Raw genomic sequence first — 21,673 nt, forward strand, 5'->3', positions numbered from 1 at the left:
GACATGGTCAGGTTAGACTTTCCTAGTAAGTGAAGGAAGTGAGGGAGAGAGCCATGTGCATGGCTGGTGGAGGAGAAGTTTAGGCGGACAGAAAAGCTAGCCAGAGGCCCGGAGATGGCGCAGTGCTTGGCGTGTTCAAGCAGTGACATGGGTGAGGGAGAGGGGTAGGAGATGAGGTCCGAGCTGTAACGTCATGTCATGTAGAGTCATTTAGGCTTTTGATTTTACCTTGATCGCTTTGGGAAGCCTCTGGAGGACTTTGAGCAAGGAAAGATGAAGTCTGACTCAGTTAGTACTCAAGGTATGCTTCTTTAGTCAGCAGCTGTGGCAGCAGCATCACCTGGGAGCTTGTTAAAGATGCAGATTCAGGGGCTGCACCGGGACCCACTTGAGAATCTCTGAGGGAAGGGGCCAGGCATCTGTGTTCTACAAGCTCTCCAGGTGATTCTGGTGTATGTTATGATTTAAGAAGCTCTGGTCCACCTTAGGTTTTTCAAAAGATCTCCGTGGTTGCCTTGTGGAGGGTAGACTGTGGGGAAGGCAGAATGGAAGTAAGAGAGAGCAGTGGGATCTAGGTGAGAGGTCATGGTGGCTGGACCAGGGTGGTTGTGATGGAGGTAGTGAACAGTAATTAGATGTGAAATACATTTTATAGGTAGAACCACAGGATTCGCTAATAGATTGAATGTAGATGCAAGAGGATGAGATAATTCCAAGGTTTGGGCCTTGAAAGAATGGGGCTGTAGTGGCCATTTACTGAGATGGAGGATGTAGCAGGAGGAGCGATGGAGCATTTTCTTTTGTTTGTGGGTGCTGATGAGGAGGATGGTTTGGCGGATGGATCAGGAGTTTGGGGTTTGGATGAGTTAAGAGTGAGATGAGCTCAATATCAAAGAAAACAACCCAATCAAAAAATGGGCAGAAGACCCAAATAGGCATTTCTCCATAGAAGACATACAGATGGCTAAGAGGCACATGAAAAGCTGCTCAACATCATTAATTATTAGAGAAATGCAAATCGGAACTACAATGAGGTATCACCTCACACCGGTTAGAATGGGCATCATCAGAAAATCTGCAAAGTGTGAATGCTGGAGAGGATGTGGAGAAAAGGGAATGCTCTTGCACTGCTGGTGGGAATGTAAATTGATGCAGCCGCTATGGAGAACAGTATGGAGGTTCCTTGCAAAACTAAAAATAAAACTACCACATGACCCAGCGATCCCACTCCTGGGCATATACCCAGAGAACACCATCATTCAAAAAGACACATGCACTGCAGTGTTCATTGCAGCACTATTTACAATAGCCAGGACATGGAAGCAACCTAAATGTCCATCAGCAGATGAATGGATAAAAAAGATAAGGTGCATATATACAATGGAATATCACTCAGCTGTAAAAAGCAATGAAACTGGGACATTTGTAGAGACATGGATGGACCTAGAGACTGTCCTACAGAGTGAAGTGAGTCAGAAAGAGAAAAACAAATATCGTATATTAACACATATATGTGGACTATAGAAAAATGGTACAAATCAACTGGTTTGCAAGGTGGAAACAGAGACACAGATGTAGAGAACAAACATATGGACACCAAGTGGGGAAAGTGGGGAGGGTGGGGGGGGAGAATGAATTGGGAGATTGGGATACCAAACTGTACACTCTAAATATATGCAGTTTATTGTCTGTTAACTGTATCTCAATAAAAGTTCTTAAAAAGAAAGAGTGAGATGAGTGTGAGTCTTGGAAAGAGAGCATTGGGCATTTGACAGCTGAACTGTGGGGCTTTGTTTTCACTCCTGCCAGTGGAGGTGTATTTGTACCTGCGTACAGTTAAGAAAGATAATATAGTTAGTAGTCACTTTTTTTCCCTAATCCCAAATTATTAATCTGCTTTAACAGGTATTGGAATAAAGATAACTATAGCTTTCTGTGAAAATGTCAGTCCTGATATCACAGAGTGTAATAAATTATGTAGAAGAAGAAAACATTCCTGCTTTGAAAGCTCTTCTTGAAAAATGCAAAGATGTAGATGAGAGAAATGAGGTAAGACCAAGCTTCTAAAGTTTAATTCTTTTGCAAATATGTTAAATATTTTAATTATTGCAAATATTGTAAATATTTTGCAAATGCTTGTTGACTACCCACTGTGTACAGGGCACTGTGCTGAGGATAAAGGTGGTAAGTAAGAAGTACGTAGTTCTCACCGTTAGTGATATTGGTATAATATCTTACAGTTAAAAGTGCTTTGAATTCTGTATTTTTGGAACACATCTGAATTTACGTAAATGATTGAATGTTGAGTTAATGATTTATTATTTAGATTTATGATTTAGATTTATGATTGAGACTTATGATTGACTTTTTTTTCCAGATGATAGAATAATCACTATTCAAGAATTTTAATTACTGAAATCAAAAGTGTTTCTAGGAAGCTTCAGAAGCTTCTAGACCCAATCTTCTTATAAATAGATTAACCAGAAAAAATAGATTAACCAGACACAACTAGAACTTTTGGAAATACTGTCTTTCCTGGAGCCTTGGCTCTCTTCCTGAGTTGTTCATTCTACACACCTTGGGATTTTTGGGACCCTACATCTTTAAGAGATAGTTAGCTAGGTCGTTTGTTCTGTTTACTGAGATGGGGAAGTATATATTTATCATTTTCATTGACTTGTATTAGATATTTCTATTCAACAGTACAAGCAAATAAAATGTTGATGATTTTATCACGAACAGCCAAGCTGCAACATTTTAGGGACTAATAAAATTTCTGTATCAATTTTTTAAGTGGCAAAGTATGTGTGTTTTATAAAAGTTAAAAAAAAATAATGCTTTTTATTAGAACTATATCTTGACTTACAGATAAATGACTTAATCTCTCAGTCTCCTATCCAAGATATTACCTGGTAAAATCCTCTTCTGTGTAACTTCAAACAGGCTATGCTTTGTTTATGCTCTTTTGTCTTTGAGTCTTCAGAATAAATTCGTCTAATGATAATGTCTGCATTTTCAGTGTTTCTATATTGAACAAACTATGTTTTGGTTAGTTGACATCCTTATTCCCTTCTATGATTATGAGTAGTGAACAATTATTATACATAAATGAGATAAAATTTATAATTGGAGATTGTGCATTGTTATAAAGGAGCTGTTTATGGAAGTAGTCATTTTATTAGCATGTTTGGAATAATAAAATGATAGTTTAAAAAGATTAACTTCATAGACTTTTTTTGGGCATATTGAGAAAATAGCTTCACTTGGAAGGAGAAAAACAGCACATAATAAGCATAAAATTATATTAATCTTATTTACATAAAGAATGAAGTGTATTTGGTATAGAGCTTAACTTGGCATCATGCATGCAGTAACATTCAATGGGAATTAATGACATTTGTATCTAGTTTAGTATTATACATCTATACATCTAGTTTAGTATTATACCAATTAAAATTGATGAAATACTTTGAAGCAAGCTGGGATTGTTAAATTATAACTCGATGTGAAGGTTGTAGAGAAAGTAGTTTTCTCAAGGTCTATTTTAACATTTTGCTTCTGCAACTTCTGATACGGTTTAATTTTTATAGAAGTCTAAAAAGTTGCTTAGACTTCCGTCCCTTCTTTCTTGCCTTTAAAAAGTGAAGTACTTAGTTATCTCATTTAATGTGTTTGGTTATCAGTTTTCAGAAGGTTTCTTAAATGTTACATCAATAAAATAAAATAATGTAGGGGAAATTGCCTGATGCTATGCTTAGCGAATAATTGGCTGCAGTTAGTAAATGCTAATTTCTCTTCCTACTTTATTTGTAAACTAGATAAATCTCTTGGCCTTTGAATGTTCTCAATGATGGCAAGTCTTTGCCCTTTGAAGGGCTTTAATTTAATTTGTTTTTGAAAAAAGCAAAAAGTCACTCTCAGCTCTCCTTGGTACAGGGGTATAGTGTTGAGGTTGGACATTATTCTCCTGTCTAAGAAAATGAAACAAGGCTCTATAAATTCAAGAGATGAATTTTGTTATGTGCTTATAAATATAGACCCTGAAGGAAACTTCAAAGGAGAATTTTAAAATGTTCTAGTTTCACTACAATTATTGAAAGAAGTACATATCTTCTGAAGGTGACTGCTTTAAAGGGCAATGGTTATTTAGGTCCAGTACACCTGAATAAATAGAAGTGGGACTACCTAGGAACTTGGAAGAGCAAAAAGATGCTAACTAGGAGATTTTTTGCATTGTAGCTTCTGGGGAGCTGAGATAAAGTATGGTACCTGTTGTGGGGAACCTCAGCTGGTGTGCAGCGTTCTGTTTTGGTGTGTTTTGGTTTGAGGTCATTGTCCGTAGAGTAGGGGTTATGTGAGTTATGTGATGCTGTGTTTTTTGAAAAGAAATGGGCTTGGGCTTTACTGGGATGTGTGTGTGGGGTTAGGTAGGGAATGGGCCTTTAGTGATTCATGTTGAAGTGAAAGAATAAAGTTGTCATAACTTTCTAAGTCACTCTGTATCTCCACAGCTGTAGTTAGTAGGTTGGTTAAGCAAGAACTAGTAAAATATGTTTTGTGATAAGGCACAACTTATAAGGTAATATCCTTCTATCTTTTGGGATTTAATAAAACTTAATGGCAACCTTTCCTGAAAATCACTTATCTGTTTGCATAGTGTAGCTACAGAAGGTTAAGGATTGCTTTGGACTGCATATAACAGCTCCCAAAATAGTGGCCTAATCAAATTAAGGTCTTGTTTTTCTCGTGTAATGGCAAGCTGGAGGAGCAGCCCTTCCCAGGCTGGGATGATGGTGTCAGGATATCTTCCCAGGCTCCTTCTTCCCTTCTGGCTACCCCTCTGTGTGTGCTGGTTGCTTCACACCAGCTGTTTCCATACGACTGCAGCACTGTGTCCACATACCAGGCAAGGAGGAGAAGGGCACAGGCAGCCGAGCTGGTCTAATTACTGAGCCTCCTTGGGAGACCACGCCAGAGCCGTGCGGTGGATTATTTCCCGCTGCAAGTGAGGCTGAACAGTGCAGGTGTTTTTAGCTGAACTTACTGCCACCCCCAGCAAAATCCTGTCACTCTAGGTACTGGGTAGACAACTAAAAATTCCTGCAAGAGAAAGTTATGACTGTTCGAGTCTCTCATTTGGCTTGTTTCTAGTTAATCACATTTATACCTTCTTTCTTATTTGTATTATAGTTTTTAATATATATCTAACTTATTTTTTTCCCTGATACTCTAAAAACACGTCTTTGTGAACTATCTGAAATGTGACTGTGACCCCAGAAAGTAAACAGAAATCTCTTGAGTATTACAGTTTTGCAAACTGATGTATAATTCATATATCCCTAGGGCCATAGATTCAATTAATTGGCTTTAATTTGTGTGTTACACCAATGACTTTGATATTTCATTTTTTATCCTGGTTGATTAGAAGGAATAAACATGCTGTAGAAAGCAAGTCAAAGACAGTAGAGCTGACAGAGGCAAGTCTGGTGTAATAATTGATGCCTGTAGTTATGATTCAGAATCATAAACATATGTTTAAGTTAATCTGTTTAACAAGTAGCAGTGTGTGCATTACTTTTTAGAAAAATGGTTATCATAAAAGTTGTAATCAAAATTAATATTTAAAGGATAAACTTTTTCACCTGGAAAATCTATTTATGCATAATACCTCATTCCCCAATGACCCTGGTTGAATGACATGTGACTACCACATATAATTTAGTATCCATCATTATATGGGTGTCTGTATTTAATTTGACGTACTTTTGTACTTTAACTCAGTATTTATGTTTCTCTTTACTTGTATTATGATAGTAGCATCTGTTGTATTTTGCCTGTTACTATAATTATTTGCTAGTTTGTATGTTGCCATTAGGAGATTTTTAAATTCTTTCAGACTTTGCTCGTTCATTTATCCAACAAATATTTGAGTACCTGTCTGGCAGTCACTGTCCCTCACACTGGGTATACATTGTTAAACAAATGAAACAGACATGTTTCCCACCCTAGGGGCGTTTAGGGCCTTTAGAAGAAACATAATGATCTGTTGTTAAGTACACAAATAAAAGTGTGTAATTACAAACAAGGATTAGTATAATAAATGAAATTAGAGGGGGGGTTAGCAAGGCTTCCCTGAGGGGTTGAAGTTTGACCCAAGAACTGGTTGGTAGTTAATTGGATGGGGTAGAGGGAAGACTCTGCCTGAGGGTCCACAGGTGGGAAAGAGCTTGAGGGCACATTGGTGAGGAGGGAATGGCCTGGCACAGGTTTCAAGGTAGGCCTGCGGTGGTCTCTCCATCATTAGACTGCAGGCCATGTAAGGATTTGCTATCAAAAAAGGCGTAGGAAGCCACTGAGGGTTTTAAGCAGTGGAATGTTGTCAAATTAGCATTTTTAAAAAAATCACTGATGTTTTCCCCGACGCTGATATATACATTCAGTAAGTAGGTGCTTAAATAAATGTTTATCTAATTGAACTTAATTTTGGTGTAATTTTCATATACCTTGGTATGTTTTAGCACCTTTAACCCAGTACTTCTAACCGGTTTGCGATCATGGCATGTACAGAAAATGATAAGTGTGTACTGCACTTGCAATAGATGAGGCTTGCTGGCGGCGGAACCCGCCCCAGGATCCAGCTGCCCAGGTTGTGCCTTGCTGTCACAGGGCTGGGGAGCACTGTGTCTTATGCTGGGAATCATTCTAGGCACAGGCTGGGCAACGCTGATGGAGCTAGAAGGGGCTTTAGTTTAATGAATTAAGGTTATAAGGGAAGGCTTAAAAAAACTACATAATATATACAGTACCTGTATTGTTCTTATTTATTGTTTTACTTTTCTCCCTCTAGATGATAAAACATCTTATACATACAATAAAACTATATTCTACATCACATTCTAACTGTACTGGTAGAGAATTTCGTTACCATAGATATGCAAAGATTTTTATGTACATTGTGGTAATTACTTTCCAGTGCCTAGTATTATTCATGCTTACTTATTTTGAATAAAATTGCAGTGCCAAAAACAGATTGCTAATGCTATCATAAAAAGTCTCATTTTCTCTTTAACTTTTACGTTATTAGTACACTGAAAACTTAAGAGTTCAAAGGTGTTTCTAAACTAATGAAATACTGTACGTAGTGCTTAACATAACATCATGAAAACGTAAGTGTGGTATAATTAACTGGTATTTCAGCTAAAGTCCAGCATCCTGACAAGTTCTCTGTGTCTTTTATATTTCCAGTGTGGCCAGACTCCATTGATGATAGCTGCTGAACAAGGCAATCTGGAAATAGTGAAAGAATTAATTAAGAATGGCGCTAATTGCAATCTGGAAGATTTGGTATATATTGAAATAATTTACTCATTTGTCTTTTCCTTAACTTTGCTGTTTGTTTTTAAGAAGTGATTCAAAAGTAATAGATTACATATTGCACTTCTTCTGTATCTCAACTTTGCCTAGTAATACGCTAACTCAATTTTGTAAAAGGGGTGATACAGGAGAGAAAGTTGTACTTTCAGTGAAAGGTCTCAGCTCTTCGTGTTTTTATGTATAGACAGCTCTGGCGGAATAGGTAGCCCAGATACTTAAAATTAAAAGCCTGCCTAGGAGGTATCCGTGGATGAGTGATAAAGTAACTCCCCATAATGGTGTCTTATTATTGTAAATATCATCACATATGATAAGCTAGAAAGATGTGGTCCCCTCTGATATCATTTGTGAGGGATAAATCACTCTTCCAAAGGCTTACTTTCTCTGTTTCCCAGAAATTAATTTTCAGGGTCACATAGCTACATCTGTTTTTCTGTTTTTTTTTTTTTAAATAAATAAATTTATTTATTTATTGGTTGCATTGGGTCTTCGTTGCTGTGCATGGGCTTTCTCTAGTTACAGAGAGCGGGGGCTACTCCTCCTTGCGATGCATGAGCTTCTCATTGCAGTGGCTTCTCTTGTTGCGGAGCACAGGCTCCAGGAGAGTGGGCTCCAGTAGTTGCAGCACACAGGCTCAGTAGTTGTGGCTCATGGGCTCTAGAGCACAGGCTTAGTAGTTGTGGGGCACAGGCTTTGTTGCTCTGTGGCATGTGGGATCCTTCTGGAACAGGGCTTGAGCCCGTGTCCCCTGCATTGGCAGGCAGATTCTTAACCACTGCGCCACCAGGGAAGCCCTGTCTGTTTGTTTTTATGATTCAAATAGATGATAGTAAGTTGATGATTTTAATGAATGATCATTTGAATTAAATTACACTCATGAATAAAAGGATAGGATACTTGTAGCCTTTATTTAAAAAATAAAGGAGAATAGTTCTTTATCATATAGTTTCTAAACTCATCCTATGGGATTACTTTAGTTTAATAGTTTCGTGAATGTGCTTTTAAATCTGATTGCAGGCCCTTTAATTTCAGCTTGCAGTCACGGTTGCCAACCCCAGGGTTAGCTTTGAGGTTTTGATAGTTATCTTTCCTCCTTTTTAAAAAGCAGAGTATGTGATTAGAAGTCCAGTGAAAAGACTGAACAAGCAGTTGTGAAACCATTTCTCACCGTTGTAGTCATACAGGTAGACAGATAAATTCTTAACAGAGCTTATGCTTCATTGTTATGTGAGAGTAGTTTAGAGTGGGTCAAATCATGTCAATTTGGTATGATCATCTGGTATGTAAATTCAAATTTATTTTCCCTCATTTTGGAATGTTATTTTTGGTTTTGAAATGATAACATTTATGTCTTTGTGTTCAAGGATAACTGGACAGCACTTATATCAGCATCAAAAGAAGGGCACCTGCACATTGTGGAGGAACTGCTTAAATGTGGGGCTAACTTGGAGCACCGCGATATGGTATGGGCATTCTTTATGTGTTGTTAATCAGCTGGCATCTTACTAACAGCAATGGATATGTGTGAGGTGATACTATAATAATGTTTTTAGGATTTGGCATTGGGCATTGAAATGACCCTCAAGAGTGTTTTAAAACCCAGGCGATGTAATGCGCCTCCTTTTAGAGTATTCCTAGTCATCGTCTTCTACTTATTTCAGAATTAAAATTCTGAAATACTGTTAAAACAACTTATTACCCTTTATAATGTATCAGTTTTAGAACTCATGAGAGAACTGTTCCCTTAAGAAGAACTTTAAGAGGGACATAGTACAGCTTTAAAAGTATTTTCAGTTGTTTAAAGTTATAATTTTCAGAATAATTCTTATAAATTTAGTTTCAAAATGTAATTGTGTTCATAATGCCATCTGTACACATTACAAGTTTAACAAGATATGATTCTTAATCATCTTAGCTCTTACTTGATCTTGGCATCTGCTTAAAGCGTAAAGGTGAAGAAAGGGATCATTTCTGGCTTCTTTTTTCTATAGAATGTTCAGCCTTTTCACAGTTAATTTTAACAGAGGAAAAAAAGAAGGAATTGAACTGCCTTGATATATAAAACATGTATTACTTTGCTGATGATGGTTTATGAAGTACAGGTGGTCTGAATTTTTAAGAAACTGCAGCACTCCACCATCTTGCACTTAATATTATACCATACAATGTAATTTACACAGTGTTCTTACTTCTACAGTGTTATATTTAGTCTCAGAATTTAGTGATGTGGTTGGTATACTTATTTTTATAGAAAGATACAGAACCATTTTTATCCTATTTCTGAAAAGAAGTTGAAGTACATTGCTATAAAAGTTTAGGAAGAGAAGGTAGTGATGTCAGTAACCTAGGCGAAGGATTGGTGTGGCAACTGGGAGTGAAATATAGTGTTCTTATCTTACTGGTATATAAAGTAGAAGAGAAATTCATGGTATTACCTAATTCTCGATATTTTATTAAAAACACTATAGCAGCTTATCAGATGAACTAATATTAGGTACCTGTTGTATGCCTGATCTCTTTAGGTTCTTTTCAGCCTCTCTATGATTAATTGACTTCTCAGAAGAATCCTATGGACTAAGGGTTAATTTTGTTCTCAGTGTATATAGTTCAGGAAATCGAGACTGGAAGAAGTACTCTTTGCCCAAAGTCACTCAGCTCGTAAGCAATCAGGCTGAGTTTTGAACCCAGGACCGCTTACTCCAAAGGCTTTCTCCTTTATCATTCTTCCATGTATATCAGCAAGGGAGATAGGAATTATAAAGTATTCATTATGAATATGTACAGACTTGGTAAGATATGTAAAAAGTGGTCTCTTAAACTCTCTTAGTTCTCCATGTTTCTCATTTCCCTAAAGTACTTATCACATCACAACATTTAACATTTAAAGGGTTTCTGTGTTTGGCTTTTAAACACCCCAAATTAAGGAAACTGAGGATTGTGTCTCCCTTAGTTGTAAGTATTGAGAGACCCTAACCTCAAAGAATTGGGCGGGTAGTAGTGGCCACTGAACTGTGAGGGAAAGCAGAGTCCCTGGGACTTGTGTGAGGAGAGGAGAGTGACTACGATTCAGGAATAATTCCAGGATATAATGTCAGCAAGTCTAGTTAGGATCCTTCCTTGAGAGGACCTTTAATGGACACCAAACTACAGCATTGCTATAGCCAGTCAGTTCCAGTCTTTTCATTTTGCAAATTTGGGCATAGGCGTCTCAAGATTAAATTTTTATCTCAGAGATTCTTGCAGCGGGTGATATTATACAAATTAAAATGAGGGAATGATATTAAAACAGTTCTGGGAAAGAATTTTACAGATTAAAGTATTGGTGTCTGTAAGACTTGACTAAATGCCCAGCTCTATAATTTGACCTAAATAAATTATGTTAGCCTTTCTTGGTCTTTGATGACATTGACACTTTTGAAGACTGCTTGTTTGGCATTCTTAGAATGTCTCTCAGTTTGGATTTGTCTGATGTTTCTCATGATTAGGTTGAGGTTGTACTTTATCGGGAAGGAGGTGCTATGCCCTTCTTAGTGTACAACATCTAGGTACATGATATCAGAATGTATCACTGATGTATCTTGGCTCAGGTAGTGTCTGTCAGATTTATCCACTGTGAGACTACTATTTTTTCCTTTGTAATTACTAAGTATTTGGGGGAAGATACTTTGAGACTATACAAATATCTTGTTCTTGATTAAACTTTTCGTTCATTTATTTTAGCATCCATCAATGCAACTTGCATGCACAGTTGTTACTGTGGTGTTATAATGGTGATTTTTCTATTTTCATCATTCCATCTACATTTATTAATTGGGATTCTTCTGTAATGAAGAGTTCTCTCTCTCTGACTCTGTCTTTCTAAATATATATCTATGTATAGATATACGTAGATATATATTTTAGGACTTCCTTACTTCCTGACATTACAGAATGCTTCAGGCTCAGGTTCATCTTATGTTTTCCCTGCCTTATTTCCCTGATTATCAGCCCTGAAATCAACCAGTTTTTCCAAGGAACTCTAGTTCCTGTTTTTCGAAAATGGTATTTAGAAACAAATAATCTAGGTGTTAGGTGTGCTTATTGCTGCTGGGATGTCACTGCTTGTAGTCTTTCTCAGTGGATAGATGTAGGAGATGCATATCTGTATATTAACTCTTGCATCCACATACATCTATTCTATATCTATCTCTGTGCGTGTGTGTGTATATATTTTTTTTAATAAAGAGACTAGCTTGATAACCATAAATGCAATCTACTGTAGCCTTCTCCCTTTTTTTTTATTGGAATATAATTGCTTTACACTCTTGTACCAGTTTTTGAGGTACACCAAAGTCAGTCAGCTGTATTTATACACACATCCCCATATTCCCTCCCTCCCTCGACTCCCCCCCCCCCACGCCGTCCTGAAAAATATGGAATGCTTCATGAATTTGCGTGTCATCCTTGCGCAGGGGACATGCTAATCTTCTCTGTATTGTTCCAATTTTAGTATATGTGCTATTGAAGCGAGCACTCCCTTTTCTTAATTTGTAACTCTCCTCTGTGAGAAATCTGGCTCTCACTGTCTACGCAACTTACTTATTTACTTATTTGTTCAACTCTAGTATACAAATGAAGTAGTTTCAGAATTTCTAATCCATACCCTGGGAGAAACAGATTTGCTGCTAAATACAGTGCTTGTGTACAGTTCTTTTTGTCTTTGGCATTACAAAATTCAGTCAAAATATTGCTTTCCAAAGTTACCTAGATCAGCTTCTGAGTAATTATGTGATTCATTTATAATATAATTAATTCATCCCAGTCTGTATTCTGTCTTTCTTGCCCATATTCTAGTTGACTTTTTAAAATTTTACATACAGTAAAATTCACTGTCTGTGGTGTTCAGGTGTGTGGGTTTTGACAAGTGCATGATGTCGTATGTCCTCCACCACAGTTCTGTACAGAGCATTTCCATCACTTTAGCATATCCACATGCTGCTCCTTTATAATCGGCCCCTCCACCACTGCTGACCTGTGGCTACCAGTGATCTGTTTTTCCTTTCTGTAGTTTTGCCTGTTTCAGATTAGGGCAAGTATTTTTTTTTTAATCTCTTTTTTAGTGATGATGAAACAGAATCAGAAGGATTAAGTGATTTATATTGTTATTTATTTATTTTATTGGCTGCATTGGGTCTTCATTGCTGCACACGAGCTTTCACTAGTTGTGGAGAGCGGGCGCTACTCTTTGTTGTGGTGTGTGGGCTCCTCATTGCCATGGCTTCTCTTGTTGCAGAGCACGGGCTCCAGGTGCGTGGGCTTCCATAGTTGGTGGCACATGGGCTCAGTAGTTGTGGCTCGTGGGCTCTAGAGCACAGGCTCAGTAGTTGTGGCGCACGGGCTTAGTTGCTCCGAGGCATGTGGAATCTTCCTGGGCCAGGGATCGAACCCGTGTCCCCTGCATTGGCAGGCAGATTCTTAACCACAGCGCCACCAGGGAAGTCCCAGTGATTTATATTCTTGAAAGCAAATTTGGATTGGTCCAAATACTGATTTAAAAAAAAAATTCAAACAAAACATTCACTTCTTAGTATAATTTGATTACATTTGTCTCTTTCATTGAATTGCATTATAGCTAAAGAGAACATCGCTAAAACAAGCAAAGAACATTGCTCCTGTAGCTTAGAAAATACAAAGTCTCATGCAGTTCATTCACACATAATGACTTTGCTCACCCCTGGAAATCGTGGTCTGCAGAGCATTGCCTTTGCATCCTCTCTCTTTTAGCAAGAGGTATGATAATGATCTGGAATTTATAGGATGGGTTTAGATGCAGGAGTTGAATAGGATTGCTGGAATTCCTCTCTGGAAAAAGTCTAGACTCATACTAGGAGGAGAATGTCTATGGACATAGAATGTTTACTGAAGGAAAATATTTTAACAGCCAAAATAAATCTTGGAAATTTGGAAAGTGTCCAACATGAATGTTCCCTGTGTCAGTTTCCAAAATATAATACAAACTTTGGAGTAATCATTATGGACTTGACATTTGACTTTTTTCAGATACTGTTGTGTACTTCACTAGGGCACTTGGGTTTTTAAAACTACATAGTAATGATTTCTTAAAACAACAGTTTTATAAAGAATATTCACAAAAGAACTTCATTAATGACATTTTTGTGTGTGGAGACAACCCAGTGTTTTATTTCCTCCCCCCGCCCTTTTCTTTTTCCTTTAGGGTGGGTGGACAGCTCTCATGTGGGCATGTTACAAAGGCCGTGCTGAAGTGGTTGAGCTGCTGCTTTCTCAGGGTGCCAATCCGAGTGTTACTGGTCTGGTAAGCGCTAACAAAAATTGCTCTGATAGGGAAGCAGTCAGTGCTTTTAGGGTATACTTAAGACTGGTTATACTTTGGACTTCATAGTGGATGAGAATGATCTAGATCTTACTAAAGATAATAATGCAGAATGTGATTTCAAAACACAATGAGAATTTTTTTCAAGCTAAGCTTATTTCTCAATTTTTATCAGCAAAAAGACAACCCTTAGTGTTTAAACGTTAATTATAAGTACATAACATTTCAAAAGGAGATTTTGAAATCCTTAAGTCATCTTGCCTGTTTTCTGTGGGTATGCATTCTTAATCTGAACTCTTTTAAAAAAAAAGAGAGATTTATCAAATATCCATACCACTTTTCTGTACATTCTTACAGGTGGTAATACATGTCTTACTACTTTGCCTGAGACTTATTCTCAGATTGCAGGTTAGGAAATTGTTTTGTTGATGAGGGGATTTCTTTCACGATGTATATATATGTCAAATCATCACGTATACTTTAAATATCTTATAATTTTATTTGTCTATTATACCTCAGTAACACTGAAAAAAAAGAAATGGTTTTATTCAAGTTAATGGAAGAATTATAAAGAAAGGTTTTACATTCTTCTTATTAGTCTTACCTGTTGGCTGGATAATTACATTAGTGTGTTCAATCTGTAGAAATAAATGTCTTCATGATATATGTTTATTTAAGGTTGAGTGCATCTCAGCAAGTTGAGTTCCCAGTTACGTATTATGAGTGTGTTTTAAGGTGGAGAATGGTCTGTAACTTGATTTTTTAAAATATTACTTTATATCGCTCCCTTTGTTATTGACTTAGCAAATGTGTGCTGTAAATCTCAACCTGAAAGACTTTTTCTTTCCCTCCCTCCCTCCCTGTCTGCCTACTCCCCCACCTGCCTGTCTCCCAGCAGTACAGTGTTTACCCAATCATTTGGGCAGCAGGGAGAGGCCATGCAGATATAGTGCAGCTCTTACTGCAAAATGGTGCTAAAGTCAACTGCTCCGATAAGGTAGGTCAGCAGGATCTTTCCAGGTTCCAGTTCATATTATGTCCACTCAGCGTGTCTGACTTACAAGTGTTTTCATATGATCTCATGAGGCTGCTCTGATGTATCTTATGTTTGTATTTATTAATATATTTTGGAAAGACATACATCTCATAGATGGATTCCTTATAGGTATTAAATATATACTGAGTGTCCCTTCATTGTCTGTTATGTCACATTCATCATTCTCAGGAAAAAAGATAGGGTTGATTCCCTGCCTTCATTGTTTTCTGTTGTAGCTCTTCTTTCTACCTTGGGTCCTATCTGCCTTCTCTGTGTTGTTGCCAGATGATCTTTTAAAATTCAACTTTTGTTCTCTCTCTCTCATACTTAAAATCCTAAAGACATCAACTCCTGTTATGATGTATAAAGATAGTCCTTGCCTCCCTTCCTACGCTTTCTCCTGCTGTCTATGCCCCAAACTATCTTTGCTTGACTATCAAGTCATGCAGGTTTCTGAGTCTGTCTGTTCTTAACCCTCCACATCTTGTAGGCGCCCCTTCACAGTGTGGGGTGCCCTCTCCTCCTCGTCTGCTTCAGCTTCTGTTCTTCTGCACACTCAACTCATGTGCCATCAGCTACAGAAAGGATCTTGTTCTGTTCATTTTTTAAAATCTTTAATTAGTACCCAAATATTTGATTAGTGTTTGTTTAATTATGTCATTCTTTCTTGCTTTTGGAGAACTTTGATAGCTTCTGTGGTTTCAGGACAAAGCCCAGACTTTTCAGTTTGACCTGTCTTTCTTCCCAGGTTCACTTCTTGCCATTCCTCTCCATGTACACTGAGCTTTTGGATACAGAAAATTGTCTACCATTCTGTGAACTTCTGTGAATTTCTATGAAGTGTGTCTTTGTTTATTCTTTTCCCTCTGCTAGGAATGTTATTACCTCCTCTCTCTGATGAACTCTGATTTATTTTTCAAGGCTCAGTTGAGCTGTTATCTTCTCTGTTAAGTCTCCTTAACTTACCCAGTCAACTCAGATGCCCCTTCTTCTGTACTGTCAGTATTCACTGTCCGTACCTCCATTAGTGCACAAAAGTTCTGTTGGTCAAGGCTGTTATAAAAAGTAGGCATTCATTAAGCGTTCATTTCAATCTGCAGTCTCCCATGTTGTTAAATGTCACTGTGAGTATTCCTATGTCTCTTGATTACCACATGAATCTACCCCAAGATAAAGCATTGCTTTTATGCTTGATTTACATTCTCTGTTGTCTGTTGAACCATGGTCCAGCAGAAGGTGCTTTTGAGCGCAGTTTCTAGGCGGACGTTTGTTTTGTCAAGTACAGAGGCCGATCTGGGGTGGTGTTAAGAGCACAGTCTGAAGCTAGGCTTGTTGGGCTCAAGGGTCTTGCTGTACCTCTTAGTAACTTTGTGACATTGAGCCTGCAGTTAACCTCTCAGGGCCTTGTTTGCTCATCTGTTAAAATGAGATATTGTGATTTGTACTTATTCTACTGATAAGGATTACACGACTTAACCCATGTAAACTAGTTAGAACTCTGCTTGGCACTTGATTGTTACTATTTTTGACTATAGTCACACTGTTGGACTTTAAATTGTATTTCACAACATATGGGAAGCAAAGAAAGCTTGTTGGAAATTAGAGGCTCTATGACTTTATGGTGGAAAAATTGTCACTGATCGTAAAAGTTAAAGTTGGTTAAAATACATTTCATGTAGTGGTTAATCATCTATTCAGGAGAAAAAAATGGGGAAAATATGATTTACTAGGATTAAAATTATGATTGGTGTAAACCATAATGTAAAAAATACGTATGATTTTTATCAAAATTCATGGTGGGAGCTAGTTTCTTTTAATAAATGCCTTCAATAATAATTTTCAGTTTATTGTTTCTTTTAATAGTATGGAACCACCCCTTTGGTTTGGGCTGCGCGGAAGGGCCATTTGGAGTGTGTAAAACATTTACTGGCCGTGGGAGCTGATGTCGATCAAGAAGGAGCTGTAAGTGTCTTTTCTGTTTTAACTGCTGGTAGTAGAGGGATGTTTTTAGTTTTAAGAGAGAGAATGTTTTTTCCTTAGTATATACCTAGAAAAATTTATCTGCAGTTCCTAAACGATAACTTAAGAAAACAGTCTTCCAGTATACTGGTAAATATATTGTATTAATAGATACTGTGTGTTATAGATATGTGCTTTTAAGGATTTATTACTAAACATTTTGGGAGGCTAGAACTCTAAGGAATATCTTTTAGTAATCTTAGTATAAATTAAAGTACTCCCCAAATCAAATAGTTCGAATTACTATTGTGGAAAGAATTTTTGTTCTGTTAAAATACCTTTTCTTTAAAATTTTAAAATTATGTCCTAATTTTTTGATATTTAAAAAAAAACTAATTTATCTATTTATTGGCTGCATTGGGTCTTTGTGGCTGCGCGTGGGCTTTCTCTAGTTGTGGCGAGTGGGGGCTACTCTTCATTGTGGTGCATGGGGCTTCTCATTGCAGTGGCTTCTCTTGTTGTGGAGCACGGGCTCTAGCCAGGTGAGCTTCCATAGTTGAAGCATGTGGGCTCAGTAGTTTTGACTTGCGGGCTCTAGAGCACAGGTTCAATAGTTGTGGTGCACAGGCTTCGTTGCTCCAGGGCATGTGGTATCTTCCCGAACCAGGGATCGAACCCATGTACCCTGCATTGGCAGGCGAATTCTTAACCGTTGTGCCACCAGGGAAGTCCCAATTCTTTTGATGTTTTAAGCTGTGACATATTTTCCTTCTCTAAGAGACAGATTTAAAGATATCAAAAAAAACAGTAGTCAAAACCTAGATAGCTTAAAAATTGGTTCGGTATATCTTGCCAACTGGCGGTTATGAATTCCTTATTGAGTACCTGCTGTGCACCTAGCCCTGTGTCAGCCATGCTGGGGATACTGGAGAAGCCTATCAAATTGCTTTCCTCTTGAGCTTGTAAGAGTATAGTTAAAGGAGATGACATTTTCACACAAGAAACAATACAGCTTCTGTTAGCATAATTATTAGACTATGTGAGATGGATTGTAAAGGATTCTGAGAAGAGTTGCTACCAAATCTCTGGCTGCAGTGTAAGAAAAGTGAATTCTAGATGGGTATGAAACGTAGTCCATAAACCCCTATCTGAAAAAAAAAAAGGTGAATTCTAAATCATTAAAAGTAACTTCTTGGCATAATACCAACCAGCTCCTCCTATTTTCCATGTTAACAGAAGCTACTCATTGCTGACCTTTAAGGGGTGTATAATATTTTAGTGTTGTGTGAGATAGAGCATGATTCTTACCCAGCCATGGAAGTCAGACATTTCACTTGCCTCCTTTCTGGGCATTTTATCAAGTGGATGAGTGGCTTGTCTCTATGATTATTGACTGCTGAAGAATCTGAAAAGGCTATGTTATTTTAATATTGATAGAATTATGACTTAGTTTTGGGGGCTGATGTAATAACTGAAGTATTTCTATAAGGAAATTGCATGGTATCTCAAACTAGATCAAAATCTCAAGAATAGGGCTTCCTAGGTGGCGCAGTGGTTAAGAATCCGCCTGCCAGTGCAGAGGTCACGGGTTCAATCCCAGCTCCAGGAAGATCCCACATGCCACGGAGCAACTAAGCCCGTGTGCCAAAAAAAAAAAAAAAAAAAAAAAAAAAATCTCAAGAATAAATTTTAATATTTCTTTTGCAGTGAGTCAGATTCTTCTTTTAGGTGATTTGTTGTTATAAATTAAATGTTCAGTTTTTAAAAGAATGCTAAAAATAAGAGTTTTGAAAATGTGGTTTCTAGGTCACTGTGAAAGAGAAGAATATGTTATACTTTTATTGAAATATTCTATAGCTTGTTAATTCATTGTTTTACTTCAGTTTTTCGTATAGATTTTATTATAGACAGTTCTTTGAAGTCTGATCAACCTTAATTTGAATTATTTAATTTAGGATGTGTTTAACTTTGAATCATCCTGTGAGCTATTTTGTACGTCAGTGAGAGGGTTTGTTCATTGTAAATGAGTCCAGTTTCAGATTATCATTTAAATAATTGAATGTCGTGACAGTCCTATTGACTGAAGAGAATTAATGTATCTTCAAAAATGGAAAATGTGTTTCCTGGCCACTTTTGGTACGTTTCTGGTTATTTATATTGGCATTTTATTATCAGAAATAACAGTTAATAATTGGCCACCTCTTCGAAAACATCAGTTTTTTGACTATGGCATAAATTATATGTTTTCTAAAATTATTAATTTCTTGGGTTTTTTGTTTTTTAGAATTCAATGACTGCACTTATTGTGGCAGTAAAAGGAGGCTACACGCAGTCAGTAAAAGAAATTTTGAAGAGGAATCCAAATGTAAATTTAACAGATAAGGATGGAAATACAGCTTTGATGATTGCATCAAAGGAGGGACATACAGAAATTGTACAGGATCTACTTGATGCTGGAACATATGTGAACATACCTGATAGGGTAAGTTACCTGTTTAGAATTTGTCTTCAGTGCTGACGTTGATGGAAGGTTATCTTAACTTCTCACCATCTTTCAAGATTCTTCCTGCATGATATACATTTAAAATGTTTTATTTCTACCTCTAGAACTAATAAGTTAAAACCTATTCAATCTTTGTTTTTTTGGAGTTCTTTTAAATTTTTTAAAAATAATATTGTTTTGAAAATGTGATGTTGAATGTGTCCTTACTGTAGGTGTTGTTCATGGCTGGTGTTATCCATTGTTCCAAGGCTTCAAGTACCACCCTTACACTTAGAATTTTCAAATTTGTATGTCTTGCTCTAATCTCTTCTCAGAAGTCTGCACTTGTATGTCCAGCTCCACTTGAACTCTCCCCTTGAATGTCTAATGGGCTTCTTAACTTACAGCAAAGCAGGTGTCTTGTTTGTTTCATCCCAGACCTGCTTCCCCCTCTGTCTTCTCCATCTCAGTAAGTGGTACCACCATCTGTGCTGTTGTTAAAGCCCCAAGTCCTACATGTTAGTCTTGATTTCTCAAGACTACCCAATCCAAAGTAGCTACCCAGTCACTTTCTATCACATCACTGTATTTCATGTACATTACATTTATCTGATTTTTTATTTGTGTTTATTGTATGTTGTCTGTTAGTCTCCACCAGGCTATAAATTCCCAGAGCTGGGACCTTGTCTGTCTTATTTCCTAGTGCCTTAGCACAGTGCATGGCACATAGTAAGCAATGAAATGTTTATAACCTTTTATTAATTTACTAGTCTGAACCCACATTTATGCTAATATTCAACTAAAATGTGTCCGCCATGGGTTTATTTACACTTTTAACATAGTAGTTAAGATACTGCATCGTAGTGCTAGACTTAATAATCCTCAAGGACCTGCATCTTGATGTATAGTCCACTGGGGCCCACTTAGTATTGAGATGACCTGTAGCTCATGGAATCACCCAACCCAAACCTGTGCAACTGATTTGTAATTTAGCAGTTTAAATAAAAGGCCGTTTACAGTATTTGAAGTAGGGGAAGATATAATTAATAATGATTATTACTTGGTGAATATAATTTCAGGGCAGGGATGTCCTTATGAGGTAATGAACTTCATCTAAGCCTTGAATTGGGGAATGAGTCAGTGTTGTGCACTGTTGGCCTGTAATGCCAAATTGATAGAATAGTGATGCTGTTCTGGGAACCAACCTTCTCCCTTAATTAAATGTGGTTATAAACCCGCAGATGGCTCTAGCTTTACAACTCCCTTTTTTAGAATCTGTGGCTTTTGTCATATAGCATTATTCCAAGGGATTTGCATTATATAATTTCCAAATGTTCATCTGGTTCATTGACAGCCATGGTGTCATTTTATTTAATTTACATTTGTAATAGGATGTTACCATCAAATATCAATAGAATGGCTTATTGTTCTGGGGGACTTATCTTTCTAAACTTTTGTCCTGGAATTTCAGGTGTAAATGTCCTCCTTTTGATGTATAAAGTCTTCTGTCCCTTTTACTGAAGGCAGTTAATATCAGATATTAATATTAGTTAACTAAAAACTTTTCTGTTGCTTGCAGAAAGTATCTGAGATACTTTTTTTCGAAGAAATTTTCGGAAAAAATCTATTATATTAATACATGATTAATCTTAACTTCAAAATAGTGTTTTTTGTTCCCATCATCAATTCACCTTGTTTTTTTGTCTTTTTAGAGTGGAGATACTGTGTTAATTGGCGCTGTCAGAGGAGGTCATGTGGAAATTGTCCGAGCACTTCTCCAAAAATATGCTGATATAGACATTAGAGGACAGGTGTGTGTGATTTCAGGGCTGTTAGTATCTTTGAATGTAATTGGTCGTGTATGTTGGCTGATCATAATGTCATTCTTCTAGTTTTCCTATGGAGACAAGTGTATAAACCCTAATATATTTAATGGATGCCTGTGTTATTAAGTTTCACTGCCATTATTATGAAATTTCTATATTAATGTCAAGTTAGATTTAGATAGAAGTAAACCATGAAGAAGCTCATGTTTTTCAAGTGCACCTCCCTTATTAATGTCTAAATATATTCAGTCCTGAAATGAGTAATTTATGATACTGAGACAGTTGATGGCACTTTAAGTGTATGTGACTTATTTTCTTTAGTATGCTCCCTCTGTTTTGCCTTCTTCATCCCTGTATTGTTCTTCTGCTCCTGTTTTATCTTTCTTCTCCTTTCCCCCATTTGCTTGCCTTTCCAAGGACCACTTGGTAGTGTCCGTGGACTGTGTTGGAAGCCATCAAAGGATACAGAACTGAGGCACTGATGACTTCCAACACAGTGCAGGGTTCTGAAACATCGCATTCCAAAAGCGTAGTTTACCTAATCAACTATGTGGGTTTGCTGCTTTCTAAGTCAAGAAATATTGTTTTCCTAGATTTCTTTTGTAAAGAATTTCTCACAAGTTAATGCAAGATACAATAAGGATTAATGCTATTTTCCAGCATGC

At 37.1% G+C, this 21,673-nt stretch overlaps 1 protein-coding gene and 1 non-coding gene across 5 annotated transcripts in view; one reads left to right on the plus strand and one right to left on the minus strand.

Annotated features, from left to right (window-relative positions):
- KIDINS220 (kinase D interacting substrate 220) overlaps positions 1–21,673 on the plus strand; it is a 102,253-nt gene that overhangs the window by 10,118 nt on the left and 70,462 nt on the right. For 3 of the 4 annotated variants that reach the window (XM_057740596.1, XM_057740598.1, XM_057740599.1), the window contains 8 exons: positions 1,906–2,049; positions 7,246–7,344; positions 8,739–8,837; positions 13,589–13,687; positions 14,601–14,702; positions 16,605–16,703; positions 18,985–19,182; positions 20,895–20,993. In XM_057740596.1, the coding sequence (XP_057596579.1) occupies positions 1,942–2,049; positions 7,246–7,344; positions 8,739–8,837; positions 13,589–13,687; positions 14,601–14,702; positions 16,605–16,703; positions 18,985–19,182; positions 20,895–20,993 (903 nt within the window). In that variant the 5' untranslated portion in view covers positions 1,906–1,941. The remainder of the gene's footprint in view (positions 1–1,905; positions 2,050–7,245; positions 7,345–8,738; positions 8,838–13,588; positions 13,688–14,600; positions 14,703–16,604; positions 16,704–18,984; positions 19,183–20,894; positions 20,994–21,673) is intronic. The other variant, XM_057740600.1, reaches the window with a different exon arrangement.
- LOC130857963 (U6 spliceosomal RNA) lies at positions 11,781–11,887 on the minus strand. Its single transcript, XR_009054947.1, has one exon. It is a non-coding gene; the product is annotated as a U6 spliceosomal RNA (small nuclear RNA).

The sequence above is a fragment of the Hippopotamus amphibius genome, chromosome 7 (genome assembly GCF_030028045.1).
Source record: "Hippopotamus amphibius kiboko isolate mHipAmp2 chromosome 7, mHipAmp2.hap2, whole genome shotgun sequence".
NCBI classification, from domain to species: Eukaryota; Metazoa; Chordata; class Mammalia; order Artiodactyla; family Hippopotamidae; genus Hippopotamus; species Hippopotamus amphibius.